Here is a 26044-nt window from a genome sequence, read left to right on the forward strand (position 1 = left end):
ATTTTTCTTTTCTATCATTACACTTGCCTTTCACAGAGGCAGCTTAGTAAGATACAAAGGCTTTATAGTCAAACACCGGTTCAAATCCCAGTCCCAGGACTGAATATCTGCCTAAACTTATGAAAGTTGCTTAAACCTCTCTGAACTCATTTCTTTCAGACCATGTAAGAAAATGTCTACTTCCTTTACTTGTTATGAGGACTTAATGAGAACACACATCTACTATGCAACCTGGCTCAGTGCCCAGCAGACCAAAGGTGATTGTGAAAGGCTACTTTTGTTCGTCTTGCAAACTCTGCAGTGTCTCAAAGCTGAATATATCTTAAAACAGGTTTTTCTAAAATCTAGACTAGACAAATCTAATCAACAGCACATGCACACATATACACACGTCTATGCAATCTCTAGGTTACACTTCTTTGTCCCGTAGAACTTCTACCAAATTTGCCAGCCAACAATAAAGTGCATTTTCATTTTCATTTTCCCATTCTGTAAACAGATATAATAAAATGACAACAGTGTCATTACTTAGGTTGTTTTTGACAAGTAACTGCAAACCAATGCAGCAAAATGGTTTACACAATGAGGAAAACGTGTGATCTCACAAAGGAAGCCAAGAGATGATAGGCATTATGAAATCATCAAAGAGCCAGAATCTAGCCAATTTGGTAGGTGAGGACAATGAGACTAAGATTGTTGCAAAGCTCCAGAAAATCCGTCCTCTTGCGACCATACATATCTGTCTGTATGTTTACATGTATGTCATCATCTTAGTTTTTTATTCTTTCCAGTTGAAACATTGCACATTTCTTTTAAGTAGAATTTTCTTTTATTCAGTTGTGTTTCTTTTTTCAATATCATTAGGCTGATGTCATGCCAATTTGAAAGTGATCTAATCAATTCATAAAATCTGCCTAATGACCTTGGTGATATAGAGCAGAAATAAATAAGGGCAGGGCACCCCCTCAGCAGATGGAATGTTATTCACAACATTCATAAAAAGAATATTCAATTTTGCAGTCACTGCTGGTCCTCTACACTGCTGAACACAGCCTACACAGGGTAGATTCCTTTCCAGTGTTGTTAAACCAGGGTTCCAAGTAGTGAGTTCTCCTGTAGAAAAGACTGTTAGGCAGAAACTGCTGTGAAACCACATTGAGAAGAAGCAGACTGTGATTGGCAGACCTCTAAAGATGTCTCTGCTCATGATACCTGTCTCCTGGTTATTCAACTAAACACTAAGCAAGTTATTGCCCTGAAGAGATTTTACAGGTGTAATTAAGATCCCCTATCAGTCAAACTTAAGATACAGAGATCATCCTTGTGGGTCTGATCTATTCACATGAGCCCCTTTCAAAGATAAGGGAAATTTGAACTCAGGAGAAAGAAGCCAAGCAAGTCACCCAGCGAATAGCTCACAAGATAAAGGGGACCTCAGTCCTACAACCCAAAGAAACAGAATTCTGCCAACAATCTGCATGGGCTGAGAGGAGCCCCGCAAGGCCCAGAGGAGAACCAGGCAGCCGACATGTGGAGCGTGAGACCCTGAGTAAAGAACACAGCTGAGCCATGACAGACTCTTGTCCCACACAACTGAGATCATAAACATGTGTTGTTTTAAGTCACTAAGTTTCTGGAAATTTTCATACAGCAATAGAAAACTAATACTCAGGACTTCTCTCCATGCACTGTCATCTCCTCCCCCACAATGGTTTTAGATACCTGCAGAACTTAACTGTGTCAGAATTGACAAAATGAGCCTTGCCCAAAGGAACTCTCTCTTTGCATATAATTGAGGAAATCCTTTTCTGAAGACTCCTAAATCAAATAACTTCATGCATTCTAATAAACGTTTAAAACTTGGGCCTGATCCCAGAAAGCCTTTTCTTGCAAAATTTGGGCAACTTAATTTTTGCAAAATGAGCATAAGTGACTTCGGGAATGTTAAAAGATACCAATATTTGCAGTTTCTAGAGTAGTGCTAGGATCTTTATATACACAATGCCAATGAGTTATCATTTCCTCACTATAAGATTCTATTACTTTCTACATTTCATTGACTGACACTTAGAGGCTGGGATATTTCAGTGAAATCTTTATTGGCAGAATTGGAACTTGAACTGTTTTGTTTGTTTGCTTGTTTTGTTTGGTTTTTTTTTTTTGGTTTTTTGTTTTGTTTTGTTTTGTTTTGTTTTAAACTGTAAATCTGTAAATCTGTCTTTTCCCTCTTCCTTAGAGAAGAGAGTTTGAGGTATGGAGAAAATTTGCCTTGTGCCTGGGATTTCTCCTTCACCCTGGGTGACTGGAACATCACTGGGCTCAGAATGTACCTATATCCGTATACTCAAGTAGCTGAATTGAATCTCTTTTTTTTAAATATACTTTTTTATTTCTGAGAGAGAGAGAGAGAGACTCAGCGTGAGCAAGGTAAAGGCAGAGAAAGAGGAAGACACAGAATCTGAAGCAGGCTCCAGGTTCTGAACTGTCAGCACAGAGCCCGACATGGGGCTTGAACTCGTGAACCACAAGATCATGACCTGAGCAGAAGTCGGACGCTTAACCTACTAAGACACCCAGTCATCCCCTGAATTGAATCTTTGCTCTCACCCAGCACTTATCTCTTTTCCAGTATTATGGAGAGAAGTCTTTCTCCACCTTTTTTTTTTTCCGATATGAAATTTATATTTAACCCAAAGAGTGTATTCGGAGACTACAGAAGGTTCTTAATGCAAATTTTGAAAGCAGCAAAACATACCCATCATGTTGGTTGTATCCTAATGTTCTTTCTTTTTTTATACAGTGTCTATTTTAATTTTCAGTTGTTTTTTTACATGTGATGTCAGTATTTCTTAGAGGTCATTTCACAAGTGAGGAAACTTCGATTGGGAGAAAATAAATGACATTAGAACAGAAATTTAAAACCAGTTCTAGTTCTTAGTGATCAACTTTTATCAACTGAAGGGCCAACCTATTATTTTAAGTGAGCTTTTTGCAGCCCGATGGTTGACTACGGTAAGGATTTTACAATTCTTGTTGAAATAAGGTTGGTGTTTTTTTTTTTCCCTGACCCTAGTGGTCTCCTCTTAATTTCTGTGAACATGTTTATGATAAGCAGTAATGAGGGTTGGGCAGTGGAAACAAGATTTTGATCTCAAAAATTCTTCACAACCATTTAATTGTCCATAGTGGTGGTTAGAGACGGATGTGTGCATAAAAGAAAGAGATGACTTAGCATAACACAGCACAAGAGGTCAAAAGTGTTCCTCAGCAAACCGGACACAGAAGAACAGGCAAATTACAGGGGACAAAATGTTGGGGAGTGCATGGGGTTCCAAAAATTTGCACTCAAGTTTTTCAAGGAAACTCCCAGAGCAAATGCATTTTCTAATTTCCTAAAAGCTAAGAGCTGGTTGAGTCAGTAGAGCATGGGATTCCTGATCTTCGGGTCATGAGTTTAAGCCCTACTTTGGGCATAGAGCCTACTTAAAGAAAAAAACTAGGAGCTGGTTGAGTGTTTATCCATTTCAGGTAAACATTTTTAATACTCTCTGTTCTAAACATTGCTGGGTTGTATAAAGATCAATCCTTGCCTCCACGGTATTTACCAAGTCTCAGGGGAGCAGAGAAGTCCACATATAGAATCTGGGGCTATCAACAGTACAAGTCATGACATAACACCATTTAAATTTTGAAATTCCCCTATCGTTGTGAAATGCCAGGGCATGTTTAAATTGTCATGCTACTCAGAGAATGACTTTTCAGAGCAACCCCATTCCTCATGAGGGAAGTGGGGAGTGAAATTTAATTTTTTTAATTTTTTTAAGGTTTATTAATTTTCGAGAAAGAGAGAGAGGGAGAGAGAGAGAGAGAGAGAGAGAGAGAGAGAGAGAGACTGAGCAGGGGAGGAGCAGAGAGAGAGGAGACACAGAATCCAAAGCAGGCTCCAGGCTCCGAGCTGTCAGCACAGAACTCAACACAGGGCTCGAACCCACGAACCATGAGATCATGACCTGAGACGAAGTTGGACGCTTGACTGAGCCACTCAGACGCCCCGGGAGTGGAATTTAATTTAAAAGAACATATGCTTTCCCATTTGGATTAGGAATTTAACAGGGCACAAGAATATGTAAAGAGTCATGCTTTCCTATTGCCGATCTCTGAAAATGAAACGTTCCATCCTTCATACTTATTGTATCAGTGAGTTCATTCTGTCTTGTGAAAGTAATCCCTACGGGAGGTGGTGTGGTGTTTTCTTTCAACAGTTTAGTCAACTAATCAATGGGAAATCCAAAAGAAAATCTCAAAGGATAAACAGTTTTCTTGGCTATGAAACAATTATACTATAACTCAGCTTGAGATGTTCACATCTTGAAAATGAAGAAAATAAAAAGCTAGTATATCATTCCCAAATGTTATGATATATCTGTAGCATAGAACACAGCTGGACAAAAATACACTTGTTAAAGCATCCTCTGTAAGGAGTCTTCTTATCTGATTCGGGAGCACTGCAGGCACCAGAATCTTAACTGTAATAACTGGATAGAGTCCATGTGGTAAACATAGTGGTCATTTGAAAGTAGTTTTAAATTATGACTTTGTAAAATAGCAAATAATTAGTAAACTGTTGGATTCATACTCAAAATAAAAACTTCATAGTTTATTATTAAATTCACTGAGGTATAAACAAGTATATACACGTAAGTTCTCAGATGAATTTCAAATACCTCCTCACCATGTAACCAATAAAATTATTTAGCTATTATGGAAAAGGGAAGAATGCCTTTTCTGTCCTCTCCTCGTGTATCAGTCAGAATATTATTTAGTAACAGAATCTCAGTGACTACAAATGTTAAAAGATGTACTTCTCATTCATTTTCCATGTTCATCTCTGCTCAGCAGGGGTATTTTGCTCATAGATGTCCTTCAAGGACTTTTGTTAATGGAGCAGCCACCATCTTGCACATGATTGCCAAGGCAGAAAGAAAAGAGAGCTCTGGCACGTCTGGCATCTGCAATTATACGCTGTTTCCCAAAAGTGATATGTCTAAAATGGTCTGATCACAATTCTGACGTGATCAGGAATTGATCAGGAATTCCCCTATGGGAGACTCCCCACACTACCAGGCAATTCTCCAACACCATCTTGGTGTTCTACAATCCAACTTAATTCAAACAGCCAGGCAGAAGAGATGCATAGGACAGTTTCCATGCCAGCTCCAAGCATGCCACTCTCCCCAAATCTCCATATGCTCACTAACCCAGTTCTCTGATCTTTGCCCTTTGGGGGTTTTATGGAGGCTTCGTTACATAGGCACAATTGAAAAAATCATTGGTCATTGGTGATTATACCCAACCTTCAGCCCCTCTTCCTTCCCCAGATGTCAGACATGTGGAAGTGAAAGTTCCAACCTTCTAATCATATGGCTGGCTCCCAGGGCGACCAGCCCCCATTGTCAGGTGGGATCCAGAAGTCACCTCATTAACATAACAGGAGAGACTTTATCTCTCTCAACCTAGGAAAATCCAATGGTTTTAGCAGCTCTGTGCCAGGGACAAAGACCGAATATATATTTCTTATTATAAATTACAATATCACAGTGTCACTTCTCCTTTCCATTCATTGGACAGAATGTGTCATGTGGTCCCACCCAACCATTAGGGGCCCATCAAATGCGATCTTCCCACATGTTCCGAAGCAGGAAGAACTTGTTGATCAATCGCCCTGGAGTCTACCACACGTGAAATCCTGTCCGCCTTGCTTTATCTGCTTCAGCTGTTCCCTTTCTGTGTCTCTCCTGAGTTGTTGCCCCGAATCCTTCTACGAGTCCCGATGCTTGCTGGTCTCTGCTTCTGACCTTGCACACAGTCGCGTTAAGTGTGGTAACAGGAAGTGTACTGCTTAAGAAGGTAACTTCCTCTAAGAAGTGCCAACTTAACTGCCAGCTCTCTTTACCAGAGGAATGGATGGATGGAGACTCACCTGATTTGGGTAGTGAGACGAGCCCTCCTCTTTCTTTTCTCTGATCTGAGTGTCCGGTGTCCAGCGTTTGTGTTCTGTTTGTGTAATTCTGTCCACAGTCTGCTGGTGCTACTTCTCAAACAGGTGTCCGTCGACTTCCTCCGGAGAATAACTGAAAGAACAGCTGTCGGAAAAAACGGGGATGCCATGACATTTCTGTTGGTAGAAACTGAGGATTTTCAGTGGACGCACCTCACAGCCGCCACCAACTATACTCTACTTAGCAGCAGAAGTAGTTGTGAGAGTTGATGAAACATATGGATGCTTAGGGGTGCCTGGGTGGCTCAGCCGGTTAAGTGTCTGATTTTACCTCAAGTCACGATCTCACGGTTTGTGAGTTGGAGCCCCGCATTGGGCTCTGTGCTGACAGCTGGGAGCCTGGAGCCTGCTTCAGATTCTGTGTCTTCCTCTCTCTCTGCCCCTCCCCTGCTCGCACTCTGCCTCTCAAAATAAATACACATTTTTAAAAATTTTTTTAAAAGAAAATAATTCCTTTAGCAATTTCCTATCCATGCATGGGTCTCTTTCCAAATCACCGTTCCCAACAAGTTTCGTGGACTGCTGTATTTCTAACATACTCGTCTAAGTATGTCTAGGGGCAACTTTTCTCTAAATCAATGAATAAAAGTTCCATGGGGTTCTACTAACATTTATTTCCAATATAGTGGCCTTTATTCTTCTCAGCTGTCATCTGCAGTTGCAGTATTTCCCTGCCCTTGAGGGTGAACCCTGATGATACTGGAGTTGGTTCAATTTATAGTGCTAGAAGAGGAAACATAACTCATATTTGCTGTAAGCTCGTTGCATTACATTTTTTAAATTTTTGTAATGTTTATTTAGTTTTGAGAGACAGAGACAGAGCATAAGCAGGCGAGGGGCCGAGACAGAGGGAGACACAGAATCCAAAGCAGGCTCCTGGCTCGGAGCTGTCAGCACAGAGCCCGACGCGGGGCTCGATCCCACAAACTGTGAGATCATGACCTGGGCTGAAGTCGGACACTTAACCAACTGAGCCACCCAGGAGCCCCTATAGGCTCATTGCATTATGTCAGACCTGAACTATACTAGGTTCAACTGCTTTGATGAATACCAATTAACTCTGGTATCTCCGCACTGATGCTACACTGACTGTGTGTAATGGAGTTCTGCTTACCAAGTTTGAGATTGTTACTACCATACTCACGACTCCTATTTAATGAGCAAATATACAAAGAGGGCGTCAAGATAATCACAGAACATACAGTATCTTATTAATTCTTTTAACAGCTCTCTGATGTCAATCGTTATCCCCATATTAGAAGGGAGGGCAGTAAGACTCAGACTAAACCATTTATCCGAAGTTATATAGCTTTGCAGTGGCAGAATAGGGGTTCAATCCAGTTATACTTAAGTTCAGAGCCCAGAAGCACAAGCATTTCACTAGATTATTCTAAATACTGCCAGGCAGAACATGCCAGCTATTGTTTCGACATGAAGGGGTTTCTGAAATCCATGCAGGAGCCTAGACCTCAGGAAACCCAGACACAAGAAGGCTCAGCAGCCCACCGTGTGCTAATGGACAATTCCTATAACCTCAGCCTCATCTCCTCACATTTAAAATGAAGCCATTGTGGGGCGCCTGGGTGGCGCAGTCGGTTAAGCGTCTGACTTCAGCCAGGTCACGATCTCGCCGTCCGTGGGTTCGAGCCCCGCGTCGGGCTCTGGGCTGATGGCTCAGAGACTGGAGCCTGTTTCCGATTCTGTGTCTCCCTCTCTCTCTGCCCCTCCCCCGTTCATGCTCTGTCTCTCTCTGTCCCAAAAATAAATAAAAAACGTTGAAAAAATGAAGCCATTGAGGGGCGCCTGGGTGGCTCAGTCGGTTAAGCGTCTGACTCTGGCTCAGGTCGTGATCTCACGGTTCATGAGTTCGAGCCTTGTGTCAGGTTCTATGCTGACAGCTCAGAGCCTGGAGCCTGCTTCGGATTCTATGTCTCCCTCTCTCTCTCTGGCCCTCCCCTGCTCACATTCGGTCTCTTCTTCTCTCTCAAAAATAAATAAACATTAAAAAATAATAATAATAAAATGAAGTCACTGAACTGGGTTTTCTCTAAAGTTGCCTAAACATTCACGTTTCTGGATTCTGATCAAGAGACTAATCTGCCATTTTCTAATGGTCACTTTGTATCGAAGGGTGTTTGCTTATCTGAAAAATGGAGGTATGCTAGCATCTATCGGCATAAAGCATTTAATACAATGCTTGGAACATAGAAAGGGCTCGGACGTATTTGCTTATCATCATCACCATCATCATCATGTTAATTGTTATCAAAATCACTACTTCATTAGCATTGACGTTAGCAGTAGCAAAATATTCATCATACATTTGCAACTGATTTGGGCCCTCACGTGAATCAGGACACTATCCAAAGGAATTGAAATGGATCATCAAGGAATGCATCTGGAAGGCCCCAAAAGGCAAGTGTCTTTTCACCAACTGACAAATGTATAGCGGTTATGTGCTAAGAAAATCTCAATCTACATTTATTGCATACTGATCATATCATAGTGAAGGGTTTAAGGAGCAATAAAGGAACATCTCGCTGGTCATAGCAGATTAATGTGGCAGCCAGAAACTGCCGGGACACTCTAGCTCCTTGACACTTGATGAAGTAGTTCATTTAACCTGTCCTAAACACTGGAACTTTTTCCAGAGCACTTTAGTGTCTAGCCATTCATAATTAGAGTAACTTGTATATGGTGAGGAGGAAGGTATACAGACCCTTGTTGGACTAAAGGCAATGATTTCTCAAAAAAAGAGAAACACAACATTTGCCACAAATCAAAGTGTAATTCACTATATACGTGTGTGTATGTGCGTGTGTACATGTGTGTATATATATATATATATATGTATGTATGTATATTTGTAACCAATGTCCCCAGTTTTGATTGAATGGCTTCCTTTTACATGGTATTGCCTTCAACACAACCATGATAGGTGGTCTCTGGGAACAGAAACCACTGTGCGTCTTCCCAAAGTAAGTGTTTACATGGATGGCTCACCAGAAGCCATTTCTTAAGTCCTGGTAGAAAAAAAAAGATAATAATCCAGAAGGCAAGACAACATCACAATTAAAGGTTAGGGAAGTATGAGTTTGATTCCACTGAACTTTAAATTCTATAAGAGCAAAACTGGAACTTTTTTAAACTCCTCAGTGCCTAGAACAGTGCCTGAGGCATAGAATGTTCTAAATAACTATTTGTTTAAAGAATAAACCAATGGATGAGTCTGTAAAACTGTGACTCCAACAAGTTACTTAATTGTTCAATTATTTCTCAACTTTCACTTTCCTCATCTCTAATCACCACCTTTCAGGGTTAGTGAAAATGTTAGAAGAAATAATGTATGTAAGAAGGCATTGAATATGTGCTCGATACATAGTTATGACTGCGGTAATGTGGTTCAGCAGATTGCCATTAAAGCATCCTCATCGGGGCGCCTGGGTGGCTCAGTCGGTTGAGCGTCCCATCTTCGGCTCAGGTCATGATCTCACAGTTCATGAGTTCGAGCCCCACGGCAGGCTCTGTGCTGACAGCTCAGAGCCTGGAGCCTGCTTGAATTCTGTGTCTCCCTTGCTCTCTCTGCCCCTCCCTGCCCTGTGCTCTGTCTCTGTCTCTCAAAAATAAATAAATGTTAAAAAAAATGAAAAATTATAATAAAAAAAACATTAATTTAAAAAAATGCATCCTCATCTGCACAAAAAACACACACATCCCTTTATCCCTCAGAGGGATCTGTATAAATGCCTGATGTCCTCTGGTATTTTCCAGAATGATGATTAGATTCACAAGGGAAGCAAATTATTGCTATTTGTCGTGGGATTTGGAGCATGTCAAATCCCCATGTGATTCTGGTCAGCAGCCTGTCTAGATGTGAAGCTTTCTCCTAAACCAGCAGTGGTGGTATATGTTGATGCAGTCTTTCTGGAAAGCAATATGGCTGTTCATACAAAAAGCCTTCAAATGGTTTAAACCTTTTGGTCTCATGATTCTCCCTCTGGATTATTCATAAAAAAAGAACCATAGGTGCAATCAGATGTATGTGCTAAAATATTAATTACATCATTATTCCTATATAGTTCCCCAATGCTAAAATCCCCTCAATATCCAACAATATGGGAAATTCAGTGGACACATAATTACGCAGCCATTAAAAATAATGACATGGAAAATGTTCTGGATGTTTTGTTAAGTTAAAAAAATAATGAGATTCAAAGTATATTCTTGTGTTATCCCAATTTTATTTGTATGGCGTATTAATATACATGTAGATAAATGACCAAAATAGCTTTACAGTAGTATAATTATGGGCAATTTTTATTTTATTTCCTTATTTTTTTCTGTGGAGAGCACATTTTGATAGAATAATCATTTTTTAAAGTTTATTTATGGGGCGCCTGGGTGGCGCAGTCGGTTAAGCGTCCGACTTCAGCCAGGTCACGATCTCGCGGTCCGTGAGTTCGAGCCCCGCGTCAGGCTCTGGGCTGATGGCTCAGAGCCTGGAGCCTGTTTCTGATTCTGTGTCTCCCTCTCTCTCTGCCCCTCCCCTGTTCATGCTCTGTCTCTCTCTGTCCCAAAAATAAATAAATGTTGAAAAAAAAAAAACTTTTAAAGTTTATTTATTTATTTTGAGAGAGAGTAGGGGTTGGGGGCAGGGAGAGAGGAAAGAGAGAGAATCCCAAGGAGGCTATGCACTGTCAGTGCAGAGCCTGATTTGGGGCTCAATCTCACCAATCGCGAGATCATGACCTGAGGTGAAATCAAGAGTCAGATGCTTAACCGACTGAGTCACCCAGGTGCCCCATGGAGCATCTTTCAAATAAGCTTCTGAGACAAACACTGCTAACCATTCACCAAATCTGTGAATGGGCACGTGAGATTTGTCTCGTTGTTTGGGGTAGACATTAAATGATTTCTACCAAAATGAGAGTGGAAATTATGCGTAGCACTCTGCACTTAGAGACCTAGTCCATAAACACTTCCCACAGACACTCCTCAATGATCGTTTTCTCTTTCTGGATGAGAAAATCACAGACTTTAGAAGCCACACGAAGATGGCCAAGATTCCATTAGTCTCTGTCCCTTAAAGATTCTGGAGAGAACCATCAAGTTAGATGGTTAGATGATCAAGAAATACACCACATTCTTTTAAACTTGTTATATTTGGGGGCTTGTTTGCCACAAAAGTTAACCTACTAATATAGCTGCATTGTTGATCATATATATTTAGTTGTATTCACCGCCTGATCAAATTTATTCTTGATGGAGAGGTGGAGATACTACTTCTGTGCAGAAACCATTCCACAAAAGAGATGAGGAAAAAGTTAGAGAATAGATCGTTTGCACCATTTTGTAAATCACTAAGGCCCTCTAGAAGTTAGTTGATCATTCTCACCTGAAGGTCGTAAAATGCATTGCTTTTCCATAAGAACTCTTTAGAACAAATACAAGATCCTGACTCTGTGGATTTCCTTTTATCTCTTTTGTCTTTTTTTTTTTTTTTTTTGATGTAGGCCCCATGAGGGCAAGACCTTTGACTTGTTTATACTGCTGCTTCCCCAATTCCTTGAGAACTGTGAGAATAATCAGCATACAATATGTATTGGTTAAAGATGTAAATTAATGTAATGAATGCAAGATAGGTAAAGACAAATTCACCTGGTGAGAATGACCACCCAAAAACTTGGCCAAGAGCTTTCAAAGGGCGGAGAGGGTTTTATCTGACTTATTCATGTGATGGAACATAAAACAAACAATCTGAGACAGCCAATTTCTAAATTTGATTTCATGTTATAAGATATATCTACTGAATGCATCTAGCAATCAAAGGCAGCTGACAAGTTTGCTGAGGGCAGATGGCCCTTTACTTTCCATCTTCATCTCTTGCAAGAGTCTACCTCCCAGGTAGGTTTCTAGCTGGACCTTCCACAAGTTGGCCACCTGGTGGCACAGCCATCTATTTGCTCTCTTCTTACCACCCCAAGCAGATGGCTCAGAGTTAAACAGCCAACAAATGACAATTTCCATGTGTCAGAGGACCCGACTGCAAGATGCTTATTTACTCTTAAAATTGGTTCTGTTGCTGCCAACTGAAAGTCATTGAATCAAAACTTTTGAGTGATTAGCTAGATACACGCCATTTTCTTTTTCCTTTTGTAGTTGTAGCCATTGATTGTTCATTCATTTATATCTTAGTTGGGATCCTCTAGAGAAGCTGAAGCAAGGGATGTGTATGTAAACAGTAAGAGATTTATTTTAAGTAATTGGCCCACATGATTGTGGTGGTTTAGCCAGTTCAGAATCTGATGGTGGAGGCAGACAAGCTGGAGGCTCAGGAAAAAGTTGTAGTTTGAGTCCAAAGGCAGTCTGCCATAGAACCTAGAAAAGCTGAAGTTGCAAATCAGGTCAGAAAGTAGTGTGCTGAAGGATTTCCTTTTGCTCAGAAGAGATTAGATTTTCTTCTTCTTCTTTTTAAGTTATTTATTTATTTATGTATTTATGTATTTATTTATTTATTTATTTTGAGAGAGAGAGAGAGAGTGCAGAGAGAGAAGAGAGCCCCCAATGTGGGTCTCAAACTCATGAACCATGAAATCATGACCTGAGCCAAAATCAAGAGTTGGATGCTCAACCAGCTGAGCCACCCAGGCATTCCAACTTTCTTCTATTTAGGCCTCAGCTGATTATATGGGGCCCACCCAGATTATGGAGGACAATCTGCTTCACTCAACGTTTGCTGATCTAACTGTAAATCTTATCCAAAATTCCCTCACAGAAATAACCAGAATAATGTTTGACCAAATACTTGGGCATCATGACCCAGACAAGGTGACACATAAAATTAACTATAATAGTTCACTTGCTTCTCTTCTCATTCGTTTTTGATTGTCTTTTCTTTGCTCAAATCCTCTTAGGGCCTTGGGGGGTGATTATTTTTAGAAGGGTCATCTAATCCCAAATCTTGTGGGAAAATCAGGAAAATCTCAAGCCCTCATTCCAGCTCCCCTATTGGCTAGCTGATTAAAAGGGAACTTGACCACAGAACCTCCAGTTCTGCTTCAGTGAATGTAGATACCTAAGTTATAGGTTTATTATAACGTTCAAATGGGAGAAATATGCATTGACAAGCTCTGTAAACACAAGTTCACATTGAAACCATTATTTTAAATTGTGTTCATATATCAAAGGCCCTACCTTTCAAACCAATGAATGAGAGAAAATAGAAAACTTCTCATGTAAAACCCGTTACAGCTGTAACTGGCTCATTGGAATAAAGAAAGATCAAGTTAATAAATCAAGTTTATTCATGAGGGGACAGTGATTTTAAGGGTTAAGAGAAGCTTTAAAACCACATCAGATGATTTTTGAGCATCCCAGGAACAATGTCAAATTTAAAGTACACAGAATATTCCTGTGTAAAGGCAGAGAAGTTAGCACACCTCTGATGCTCCCCCGTGAATCCTGGGGAGAGCCAGGCAGCATAGGAGCACCATGAGTCCAAAAGCAAGGGAGCTCAGATAATACAGGACTGTCCATGAGAAGCTGCTCAAAAAGATGGGACAGAGCTTCTCACTTCCACACATTCAATGTACAATTAACATCCCACATGTGACGTGATGTCAGATTATCACATGATTGTCAGTGTTCGCTGCTCGAGGGGTCGCTACACATTCCAGATTCCTGACCAGACCAACTTTAACTCCAGAGAGTGGAAGAAGTTTTGCCCTCATCTTTGTTTAAGATCTTTATTTAGTCCCCATTTTCAGCACAAACACAGATCTCTTCTAATATTTTAGATTTTAGTTCCTTTTGTAGAAAATGCCTAATCTACCCTGGGAGGGGTAGCCTTTTCCTCTGGTCCCACCAGGTCAGTGATCTGACATTAGTAGAGTTCCCAAGGTCAGTATCCATCAGTCTTGAATAACTCCACCCATGGGTCAAAAAAGGGAAATCTTTACATTGAGACCTCTTTTCAGACCCTCCTCTCCAGAAATTAAACATATCTTGAGGTCTTGTCTCACTCAAGGTCATTTGTTACAATCCATGTTATTATGCACTCCTGAACAAACTGTTGACAGAAATTAGGAACCATTCCTGCTTGGGTTATCTTAGAGCAAATGGAGCACACCATTTTCTCCCTGAACTACAGATTATGTGGGTCCAGCAAATTGCCAGAGGAACACAGCACCAAAATCCAACAAAGAGCATATCAAATCATCTTGCAATCATTGCTCTAGGAAAAACAATGTAATTTTCTCTTACCTTGTTGATAATAAGCATATGTGTTCTTAAAAGCAGCAGTGTGTTCTTTAATGTGTCAGACCAGCTTTAATATTTATAATATGCAAAGATTTTTACATCTGTAATTTTTTTTCACTCTGTGAGAACTGGAACAAAGAGAAATTTATTGTGTCCTTTTATCCTCTGAAGAAAATGGATGGGTGGTTAACTTCCTTGGTGCTGCTTTGCACAGCAAAGCAAAGAGAGTTCTGTTTCAAAATGTGCAAAAAATCAGTTTTATGAACACTTTGCTCATATTGCTTCTCTACGACTTTCTTTAGGAATGTCCCAGTGGTGTTGTTAATGAAGAAACCTTCAAAGAGATTTACTCACAGTTCTTTCCACAGGGAGGTAAGTGCAAATGTGGACTTGTTAACATACTCTCCATTAGAATTATGCTTGCAATCTTGAGTATGGTTTAAGCTTTTATGGCATGATTCTACATTTTTAATCGCTATGTAAAAGAGTTAATACACAGCATACGAGTGCGTATAATTTCCAATATATCATAAAAGTGAGCTACTTACAAGTTGTCAAATATCCAGGATTTCACTCTTCAGTTGCACGCAGAAAGTAGTATTACTGTGTGCCTCAGACTATGGCTATCAAATGCACAAGCACTTTTGGACTACGATGGCTTGGTCCTAGAAATGCCACAAAGCTCTTTAATGTGCATTATAGGTATCACTTGATTCTCTGCACACGGAAAATTAGGACAAATGTAATTATCATCCATTTTCACATGTGAAATCTGGGCTTTAGAGCAGCTAAATGGTTTGCTCAGGGTCACGCATTCACTAAGTGGCAGGTATGGCTTAGAATCTACATTTTTCTGTAACCTCACCTAGTGTTCTTTCTGCCCTTTCTCTTTTAGGACCTCTTACTATCACCTCTCTCCCTACATCTGAGAAAATTAATATCACCCTAAATAATAGTAATAATAACATTGTTGTTGTTATTATCATTATTAGAGAGGGCGGAGGGGCAAAGGGAGAGGGATAGAGAATCCCAAGCAGACTCCACACTCAGTGCAGAGACTTTGTGGGGATCCATCCCATGACCCGAGGTCATGACCCGAGCCAAGATCAGGAGTTGGATGTTCAACTGACTGAGCCACCCACGCACACCTCTAAATATTATTTTAAATGGAAAATAAACAAGGAAAGCATAATGATAACACATACGTGTTAGGGATGAGTGGGAAACTATTTGCCATTTGACCTTGCAGGTTCTCCTTTGGTCATTCAACAGGAGGCCTGGTCAAACTTGTTACACAGTCTCTTGTGTGCCCAGCTATGTGTTAGGTGCTGGTAATGTAAGAGGAATAAGGTGTGGTACCGGTCCAAAAGAATGTTCTAGTTTAATGGAGCAGATGGGAAATGTTGACGTAAGGTGTACAGGGAAGGTTAGGCTTCAAATCCTAGCATTACAAGAGCACCTTCAGGCACAACCACACCAGCTGATGGACAGGGAGGAAATAGAAAGGAATCTCTCCAGGTAAACCGACCTAGGCTGAAGTAGTTACCATCTGTGAGGCGTCGAACACGTGCCTGACCCTGGCATGCACTGCGCCCACCTCCCAACTCCCCTAGCTGTGACTCTGCCTTCTTGATAAATGTGGAAACCAAGGTGCAGAGAAGTTCATCCATTTCCTTGTCATCATCTTTTATTGCTTCCCGCTTAAAGGAGCTCCATCATCTCACACCAAGGTAACTGCAATAGTTTCTAAACTAGTCTCTGATTCTGACTCTTTCTGGCTCCCCCAGCAGCGGGGGTTCCTAACATGACCCGGAGTAATCCTGTTCAGCATAAGCCAGCTCTGGTCACTGCTCTACTCTGAACCTTCCGTCGCATCAGAGCCTAAGCCGCAGCCTGCACAGTGGTCCACAAGTTGTCATCCCTGGTCTCCTGCTCCCTCTCTGCCTCATCCTTCATCCCACACCCCTTAAAGGACTCACTATGTTCCAGCCACACTGGCTTCCTTGCTGTCCCCGCCGCACACCAGTCATGCTGCTGCCTCAGGGTTTTTGAATTTGTTAGTCCCTCTGCCTGGGATTATTTTTCCATCTCAATGTCCCACCACCTTTGCTTTTATTCAAATGCAATCTTCTTGGGGCGCCTGGGGGGCTCAGTTGGTTAAGCATCCGACTTTGGCTCAGGTCATGATCTCCGGGTTCAGGACTTCAAGACCCAGGTGGGGCTCTGTGCTGACAGCTCGGAGCCCGGAGCCTGCTTCAGATTCTGTGTCTCCCTCTGTCTGTGCCCCTCACCTGCTCACGCTCTGTCTGCCTGTCTCCCTCTCTCTTTCTCTCAAAAAAAAAAAAAAAAAAAAAAAAAAAAACCATTAAAAAAAAATCAAATGCAACCTTCTCAGCAAGACTTTCCCTAGCCACCCTATCATAAACCACAACCCCTTAAATTCTCTCCATGCCGGCTTTATGTTTCTCTTTAGCACGCAAGAACACCTAATAATACATATTTTACCTATTCTTGTTGTTGTTTATTGTCTCTTTCCCCACTAGTAAGAGGGACCAAAGGGTTTTGTGTTTTATTTGCTGCCATATCCACGGGTGGTGGGACAGTGACTGACAAGTAATCACCCTTGACACATATAGTATAAATGAGAGAAAACGAGCAGGGATGATTGCACGAATGATGCATGCATGCATGAATGAATGAATGACGTGCATCTCAAACGGTGGTTGTAACGGGACAACGGAAGAATACTTGCAAAAGGCATTTTGAAAGTATAGAACACTTAAATATTAGCTCTTTTCAGACACAAATTAGACTCTCTTTTGGTTTTCGATATTTTAGGGGGTTAAAAACAATTTTACGCATGAGTTGTCAAAATAGACATTTTCATTTAAGACGGCCCTTTAAAAAGAATTAAATTAGAATTCTGAGAAAACACAAGGTGACCTGTTATTACATGAATTTGGATCTCTCATCGGGACCAGTCCCCTTACCCCCTCTCATTAGTAACAACCCACAGACAGCTACTGGTCATGGGGCTGGATGCCTAGATTGCAATGGGCCCATTGTCTGCATTAACAAAGAACTTGGAATATCATTTCATTAACATATTTCTAAGTTATTTAAAAACCATGGAGTTTTTGAAGAAAAATCATGTTTACATTATATCTAAGTGTCTGTCCGCATATTGATGAACAGTAATGTCAAAGCACCAAGCACAAAATGAATTCTTTACTTTTTATTATCTCAAATGAAAGTTACTACATGCTACAAATAGGATAGAGTTCCACATTAAAAATTTATCTTTATTTGAAAAATAGCATTTTGGCATTGGAGAACATCTACTTAAGCACAATCCTTTGCAAATGATTCTTCTTACCAAATCTAAAGGGATTTGAGGAAAAATCACTTTTGCTTTCTTAAAAATTCTTTGATTATTCATGTTAATTGAATGGATAAATCTAAAAGTACCAGCCATTACTGAAGGAAGTGACATATCTTGAAGAATCATGACTTACAATCTAAGAAATTAACACCGCAATGCAAATTGTATCTTGCAGCGCGGCTAGAAAAAGGGAAATGTCCCGAGGAAGAACATAATCTCTGACGGCAGACAAATTCGTGTTATGGCCATGCTCACGGTTCTATAGAGCCATGTATTTTGGTCTAAAAGCAGCAGGTTTCTCCTTATGAGCGCTAACAATGATGGGTCCATAAATCACAACGTCTCACCGTTTCCTCCAGGAAAATACTTTGTCTTATCCACAGAACCTGCTACAATTTGTATTGCGTCAGGCTCCCAGTTTTCTCTACTGCTTAGCCAGATGGCTTTCCAAGCACAACTGGTGTGGTGTTCTGGATGTCGGCACAACTGACCTGAACAGAAGCCGCTTGTTTGTGGGGAATAAAGTGGGCCCCCTATAAACCAAGCTGAGAGGAAACGAATGGCTGGTTGGAGCTGTTACTGGTCTTGTTACAGCAATGCCTTTTCGACTCCATGTACAGTGGAAGCTTTGGGAAGCTCTCCGCTCACAGAGCATTCTAAAAGCTCGTGAAAAGTTCAGTTTCCTGAGCTACTCCTCCTCATGTAGTGGAGATTTTGCACTTACTTTGCCTATACCAGGCATCTGATAGCTATGGAAGGAGCAAATGAATTAGTTCCAGTCTCAAGACTTCAGCCAATAAACACTTATTGAGCAGTCACTGTATACAAGGCTCTTGAGGCACTTAGATGGGGTCAAGAGGTATAAAGATTTTTTTTAATAACACCACTCACTGCAGATCCTTCTTGTACCTGGGACAATATTTCTAAGAATTTTCAGGGTGATTTACAGAGGCCTTATTAAACAGAAACTACTGTTCGTGTATACGAAGCTGCCTTACCTCAGTAACAGTGCATGAATCATATATTCAAATGCATTAAACTAATTTTGTACCTTATGCTTGAATTCAAGTGGGAGTAGCGATTTATAGTAGGAAGAAGAAAATCAACCAGATTGATTTCAATCCACAGACCTGGAACATGATAACCAACTGCATTTGTTCAAATTCTCTGAAATGTATGTGCATTGATGGCTTTTTTAATCAAGGGGTTAGTTGGTATTATCGGTGTGGTCTGGAAATAGTTGGGTTAAATTCACTAGACTAAGTTGAGTCCTGGGTTTGTGGATAGACTGAGTCACCACCAAGGCATATGACTCAAATGGTGTATTTCTCTGGGCCTCAGGTTGTTCCACTGTAAATTGTAGAACAATACTTTTAAGACATCTATAAAATGTGGAACAAAGGAGTCTTCAGTTTTCTTTCTAGCATCCTTTATTCTTCCTAACATCCTTTGTTTCTCAGAATTCGTGTTGGAATGTCTTGATGTCGTTACCAACTCTCTAGCATTAACTAACTAGGTGACCGTAGCTAAGTTACTAACGGTACCCGTTCCTACCTTTGTTAAATGTAGATAACTACATAGAATCCAGGATACCTTCTTATCCGAAGCATCCCTAAATTTTGTCCCCCAACTATAAAATTTCCGCATTTTTTCAACTTCACCAGTAAGATTGTAAAGAAACTGAGGCATTCTCAACATGTCAAACTCAGTAACAGTTTTTTTGTTATCTGTAAGGAAACGTGGCCAAAGAAAGCCCATCAGGTCATGTGGAGAGAAGAGAGATCAATGTTATATCTTTTGAGTCCCAAATTGCACTGAAATCTAGAATCGAGGATGCCAGTTATTCACCATCTTAGGAAATATTTACCCAAAAAGAACAATAATAAGGGGCGACTGAGTGGCTCAGTCAGTTAAGTGTCTGACTTTTGATTTCGGCTCAGGTCTTAATCTCAATGTTCGTGGGATCAGGCCCCGTGTGGGGCTCTGCACTGACAGCACAGAGCCTGCATGGGATTTTCTCTCTCCCTTTCTCTCTGCCTTCCCCTGCTTGCAAAATAAAGTAAAAAAAAAAAAAAAAAAAAATTTTTTTTTTTTAAATCTTAAAAAAAAATAAGATGAAAGTTGAGATAGAAGTTTTTGTGGACAGTGTTCCTTTTCTTCATTCATCCACCTCTGTACCCAGCCAGATGCTCCCAGTGCCTCAGATCCTTCCTCTTGTCTAGTCAAAGCTCAGAACATCACTCCCCTTCTTCAGAAACTTTCACAATCGCCAAATGCCTGTCAGAAAAAATCCAAACTCCATCAGAAGCTGCAACGCCCTTCATAACACATTTGCTTCTATTGGTCTTTATAGAGTGTGAAGTTGCATCAGATTAGAATGTCAGTCACCTAGACACGCAGTAGAGATTTCACAAGAACACAAGAACTTCTTCAGGTGGAAATGTACTATATCTGTAAAAAAATTACTCATATTTCTTTCAGGTGGCTTTGAAAGGATAATTATAACAGATACTATTTATTGAACATTTATTATGTGCCTGGGACAATTGTAAGCACTTTGCACGTGGTATCTCATTTAATCTTTTTATGATGGCCCTATGAAGTACATACTGGTGTGGTTATTCTGTAGATGAGGACCCTGAGTCCCAGAGAGGTTAAACAACTTTCCCAAAGCCGTGCGGTTAATATTTGGGAGACCTGAAATTCAAACCTGACTTCACTCTGACTTCACTACGGTAGTAATGACTGCTGTCTGCATGGTATATCTGAGCTGGAAAACCAGCCAAAGTTCATTTAGAGGAACAAGGAGTCCTCTGTACCACATCAGAGCAAACCTCGAGACTATATGTCCCACATGTCAGGCTTTAAAGCTAGAGTGATCCCATTTAAGAAGGCTAATAATTGTATGTTCATGATAGCTTCTTTTTTTAATTAAAAAAAAATTGCCAACATCATTTGTTTTGAACCATTATTCATGTTGACTTCTGCTTGCTAAGGTAAAGGCATTTACCCTGATTGTCTAAACAGGATATCAGGAGACCTGCTTAATGAAGCTCGTTATAAAATATACAGAACCTCTTTCTCTCTCCCCCGAAAGTAAGTTTAACACACCACCTGTCAACTTATGTCACCATAGGACACTAAATAGTTCAAGAAGTCTGTGTCAAAGAACCATGGAGAGCGAAACAACTTTGTAAATAAAAAATGGGCTGTCAGTTCTTGATAACTCTATCATGGAACTTCCTAGCAATGGCACTAAATTGATTAGAACCGAACCTTTGGTTATAATCCATATTTAAAAGGATTTCTTTCTGCAGCTCATCAATACTATGTGAACATCCACTCGAGATACAATGATGGGACATACTATTTAGAACCAATTTTTGGTCCTGGCTTAGTTCATAGAAAACTGTGTTGATGATTCATATGTTCTAAAATAAGTGGTTTTTCGTATTGTGTTTAAAGGTAAGAGGCAAAAGAAAATGCCACCATCATTTTGAGAAACTGAGGCAGTGTACCGTCTACCTTATGAAAGATATGAGCTTCCATAGCATTTACCGCTGGGTGAAGCATTCATGATAAATCATCCATAAGTGGGCCATGGGTGCTTGAGACCTGCTTTTAGAAAAGCAATTTATAAAGGAAAAGGTGAATAGAAGTTTTGTTCAAGCCCAGTAAAAATAAAGGTTAGAAGTTATAAAATAGAAAGAGTGGAGATTTTAAACAGAAGATAAAAAAGCTAGAGCCAATGAGCTTAAAGGTTACAACTTTTTTTTTTTTAATATAAAAAAGGTTAAGGGAAAAGCTAAAACAATAGATGAAACATTTAAAATAATCAAGTAAATTTGATCAAGGGTCAAACACAGAAGCACTGAAAAATTAAAACTGCACTAAGAAAAGAAAACAGTAAGAAAAAATATAATTTTACCATGAAAAGCAGAAAGCTCTGAAGGGAGACAACAGAGAAAAAGTAGAAGGGGAAGAAGGAAAAATTAGAGGGAAAACCCAGTAGAGGCAAGCTAAGTGGAAACGTTGGATTTCAGAGTACTTCAGAGTTGTCAGGCAGCCTTGTGAGGTGCTGGGGGGACTGTCCCAGAGCTGTGAATCCCACCCAGGGCCCAGGGACCCTCAGAACCACTCACTCCCACGGTGGCCACAGAAACTGCCTGGTTCATCAGGCCACTTCACTGGCCATGGGTTAGCCTGATTTTCCAGTCAGAAGGATTCAGTTGTGTCTCATGCTGCTCCTTAATCGACTGTGTGACGTTAGGCGAGTTTCTCAACCTCTCTGAGTCCCCGTCTTTATCTGAGTTGTAAAACTGATGAACACATTCACAATAACAACACTAAAAATACCAACTCACGTGCGTCTCACTATTAGTATCTTTATTATTTTACTTGTAGATGTAGCCCCTGACGAGCACTTAACAATTTTCAGACGCATCACCCTTCGCCCTCACACCACCTACTCATCTTAGTGCCGGGAATACACCCAAGACTCCCATGTGTTCAGAGCATTTCCAGCCAGAAACTTACAGAGAATGTGTATGATCAATGCCCTGGGTTGTGGAGAGCTGACTCCCATGAATCTCAAATCACAATCCGCTACTGGAAGAAGGTGGGCAGCTGGGAAGAAAGCACAAGTAGAGGAGACAGAGCAAATTTTTCCAAATAGAAGGAGCCTTGGGCATGCTAGGCCAGTCTTCTGTAGGTTATTGAAGTGCTTGCTGCATTAACGATACTCCCTTTTCAACATTTCAGACTCTACAACATACGCGCATTTTCTGTTTAATGCATTTGATACGGACCACAATGGAGCTGTGAGTTTTGAGGTAAGTCTTAGAATTTTTATATACATATATATATATACACACACACACACATATATATATGTGTATATATATAATGTATATGTGAATATATATATGTATATATATGTATATGATTTGACTTTAGACACACTGAAAGAAATTTGGTCTTATTTCCTGGGAAATTTTCAATTTGGTGGTTTAATAACTTGTTTTTGCTTTTTGAGACTTCTATTTATTATTATTATTATTATTATTATTATAAAATATTGAGCATGAGATCTATCCTCTGAACAAAATTTTAAGAGTATATTACATTATTGTTGACTATAGGTACAATGTTGTACAGCAGATCTCTAGAACTTATTCATTTTGCTTAACTGAAACTTTATGTCAGTCAGCAAGTAACTCCCCATTTCCCCCTGTCCTAGTCCCTGGCAACCACCACTCTTCCATTCTATGAATTTGACTACTTTAGATACCTCATATAAGTGGGTTCATATATTTATCTTTCTGTGATGGCTTCTTTCACTCAGCATGACCCCAGTTTCATCCATGTTGTTGCATACTACAGACTTTTTTTCTTTTTAAGGATAATACATTTCATTGCATGTATAAACCACATTTTCTTTATTCATTCATCTACGGACATGTATGTTGCTTCCACATCTTGGCTATCGTGAATAGAACCACAATGAATATGGGACTCTAGTATCTCTTCAAGATCTTGATTTCAATACTTTTGGGTAAATACCCAGAAGTGGGATCGCATGGCATTTATATTTTTAATTTTTTGAGGAATCACCATACTGGTTTCCATATAGTGGCTTCGCAGCTGTGCATTCCCACCAAGAGTGTGTAAGTGTTCCGATTTCTCTGCATCCTCATCAACACCTCTTGCCTTTCATTTGTTTGATAATAGCCATCCTGATAGGTGTGAGGTGATATCTCATTGTGTTTTTTATTCGCATTTCCCTGATGATTGGTGATGGTAGGCATTCTTTCACATACCTGGTGGCCATCTGTATATCTTCAGAGAAATGTATGTTCAAATCTTCAGCCCATTTTTTTACTGGGTTGTTAGATGCTTACTAGAGATGAAGGAATAGATTCTTATATATTTTGGAGATAACCCTTTATCAGATACATGGTTTCCAAATATTTTCTCTCATTGTGTATGTCGCTTTTTCAGTCCATTGATTGTTTCCTTTGAGGCTCAGAAGCTTTTAGTTTGATGTCATATCACTTGTTTATTTACTTTTTTTGCCTGTGCTTTTAGAATCATAGTCATGAAATCATTGCCAAGACCAATAACATGAAATCTTTCCACTGTGTTTATTACTTCTATGGGTTTTATGGTTTCAGGTCTTATGTTTAAGTCCTCAGTCCATTTTGAATTGATAATTGTGTATAGGATTGGGTAAGGATGGAATTTCATTTTTTTCAGTGTGGATATTCAGTTTTCCTAATACTATTTGTTGAAGAAACTACGCTTTCTTTTCCCCATTGTGTATTCTTCGCACCCTGTCAATTATCCGTTGACTGTGTACCCATGGATGTATTTCTAAGCTTCCTATTCTGTTCCTTGGTCTATATGTCTGTCTCTGTGCCAGTACCATACTGTTTTCATTAGTATAACTTTGTAACATACTTTGAAATCAGGAATTGTGATGCCTCCAGCCCTGTTCTTTCTTAGTATTGATTTGGATATTTATGGTCTTTTGTGGTCCCATATGAATTGTTTATTTCTATTTCTGTAAAAAGTACCACTTGGTATTTTGATAGGGTTGCATTGAATCTGCATATAACTTTGGGTAGTATGAATATTTTCACAAAATTAAGCTTATTTTATTATTTCCTATTTTTTATTATATTCTTTTTGATTCTTTTCGATGCTATTATAAATGAGATTGTTCCTAATTTCCTCCTCAGAAATTGTTGGTGTATAGAAACACAACTTATTTTTGTATGTGTTTTGTATCTTGCAACTTTACTGAATTTATTAGTTCTAAAAGTTTTTTAGTGTGATCTTTAGGATTTTCTTTATATAATATCAAGTCATCCAATTTTTTTTTTTTTTTTTTTTTGCCCAATTTCTGTGGCTAGGGCTTCCAATACTATACTGAATAGAAGTGTCAGTATTGGACATCCTTCCTTTGCTCCTGATCTCAGGAGGAAAGCTTTCAGTTTTTCATCATTGAGCGTTATGTTAGCTCTGGGCTTGTCATACATTTATTTATTATGTGGAGATACTTTCCTTCTATTCCTGGTTCATTGAGAGGTTTTTTTTTTTCTTTTTATGATGGAAGAGGGTTAAAATTTGTCAGATGCTTTTTCTGCATCTATTGAGATGATCATGTGATTTTCCTTTTTATTCCGTTACTGTGTTATATCACATTAACTGACTTTTATATGTTGAACCATCTTTCCATCCAAGGGATAAATATTATTTGGACATGTTGTATGATCCTTTTAATATGCTGTTAGATTCAGTTTGCTAGAATTTGTTGATGATTTTGCATGTATATTTATCAAGAATATTGGCCTGTAGTTTTCTTTTCTTGTGATATCTTTGTCCAGTTTTGGTTCCAGGGTACTGCTGGCCACATAAATGAGTTTGTAAATATTCCTTCCTCTTCAATTTTTTGGAAAGTTTGAAAAGTATTGGTATTAGTTCTTTAAATGTCTGGCAGAATTGACCAATTTAGCCATCTGGTCCTGGGTTTTTCTTTGTTGAGAGATTTTTGATTACTGATCAATCTCCTTGTTATAGGTCTGTTCAGACTTTCTATTTCTTATGATTCAGTCTTGGCAAGTTGTATGTTTCTAGGAGCTTATCCATTTTTTTCTAGGCCATCCAGTCTACTGTTCATAGTAGCCTCTTATGATTCTTTTCATTTCTATAGCATTCGTCGTAATATTTCCCCTTTCATTTCTGATTTTTTGTATTGAGTCTTTCTCTTTTTTTCTTAACCTGCTGTGAGTTTGTCAGTTTTGTTTATCTTTTCCAAACACCATCAGTCAGAAGCACAGATGACACCTGGACTTGCATTTAGCATCTGAACTGGGGGGAGGTCAGTCTTGTAGGACGGAGCCCTTAACCTGTGGGATCTGGTTATATCTCCAGGGAGAAAGGGTCAGAATTGAGTTAAGTAGTAGGACCCCCAGCTGGTGTTAAAGAATTGTTTGGTGGTATGGAGAAATTACACACACACACACACACACACACACACACACACCTACATTGGAATTGGATGGAAAATCATTAATATATATAACAGAAACAAGGGAATTGGGAGTGGTACACTTTTGGGGAGTCGAGGGCGGTGCATCTTACATATGAGCAGAAATCTCAGTGAGTGCCATGTTAAAGGAAAGCAGGTGATGAATGAAATCAACAAGGAAAGGTACTGATAAGGCTGTGTCAAGGAAGCCTGCCTGTGGACTTGATGAATCAGGTGTAAAGGACAAGCACAAGCTGGTTAATAGAATAAGGGCTCAGAATGGGAAGAAGCAGGGAGTAAGGCAGAGGCAGAG

The 26044-nt window shown here is 39.7% G+C and overlaps 1 protein-coding gene across 6 annotated transcripts in view; it reads left to right on the forward strand.

The window, feature by feature from the left end:
* KCNIP4 (potassium voltage-gated channel interacting protein 4) overlaps positions 1–26044 on the forward strand; it is a 1166664-nt gene that overhangs the window by 1117715 nt on the left and 22905 nt on the right. For all 6 annotated transcript variants that reach the window (XM_040486963.1, XM_040486971.1, XM_040486966.1 and 3 more), the window contains 2 exons: positions 14620–14689; positions 22461–22531. In XM_040486963.1, coding sequence (XP_040342897.1) covers positions 14620–14689; positions 22461–22531 — 141 coding nt within the window. The remainder of the gene's footprint in view (positions 1–14619; positions 14690–22460; positions 22532–26044) is intronic.

This window comes from Herpailurus yagouaroundi, unplaced genomic scaffold (genome assembly GCF_014898765.1).
Source record: "Herpailurus yagouaroundi ecotype Mexico unplaced genomic scaffold, PumYag 28, whole genome shotgun sequence".
Lineage (NCBI taxonomy): Eukaryota > Metazoa > Chordata > Mammalia > Carnivora > Felidae > Herpailurus > Herpailurus yagouaroundi.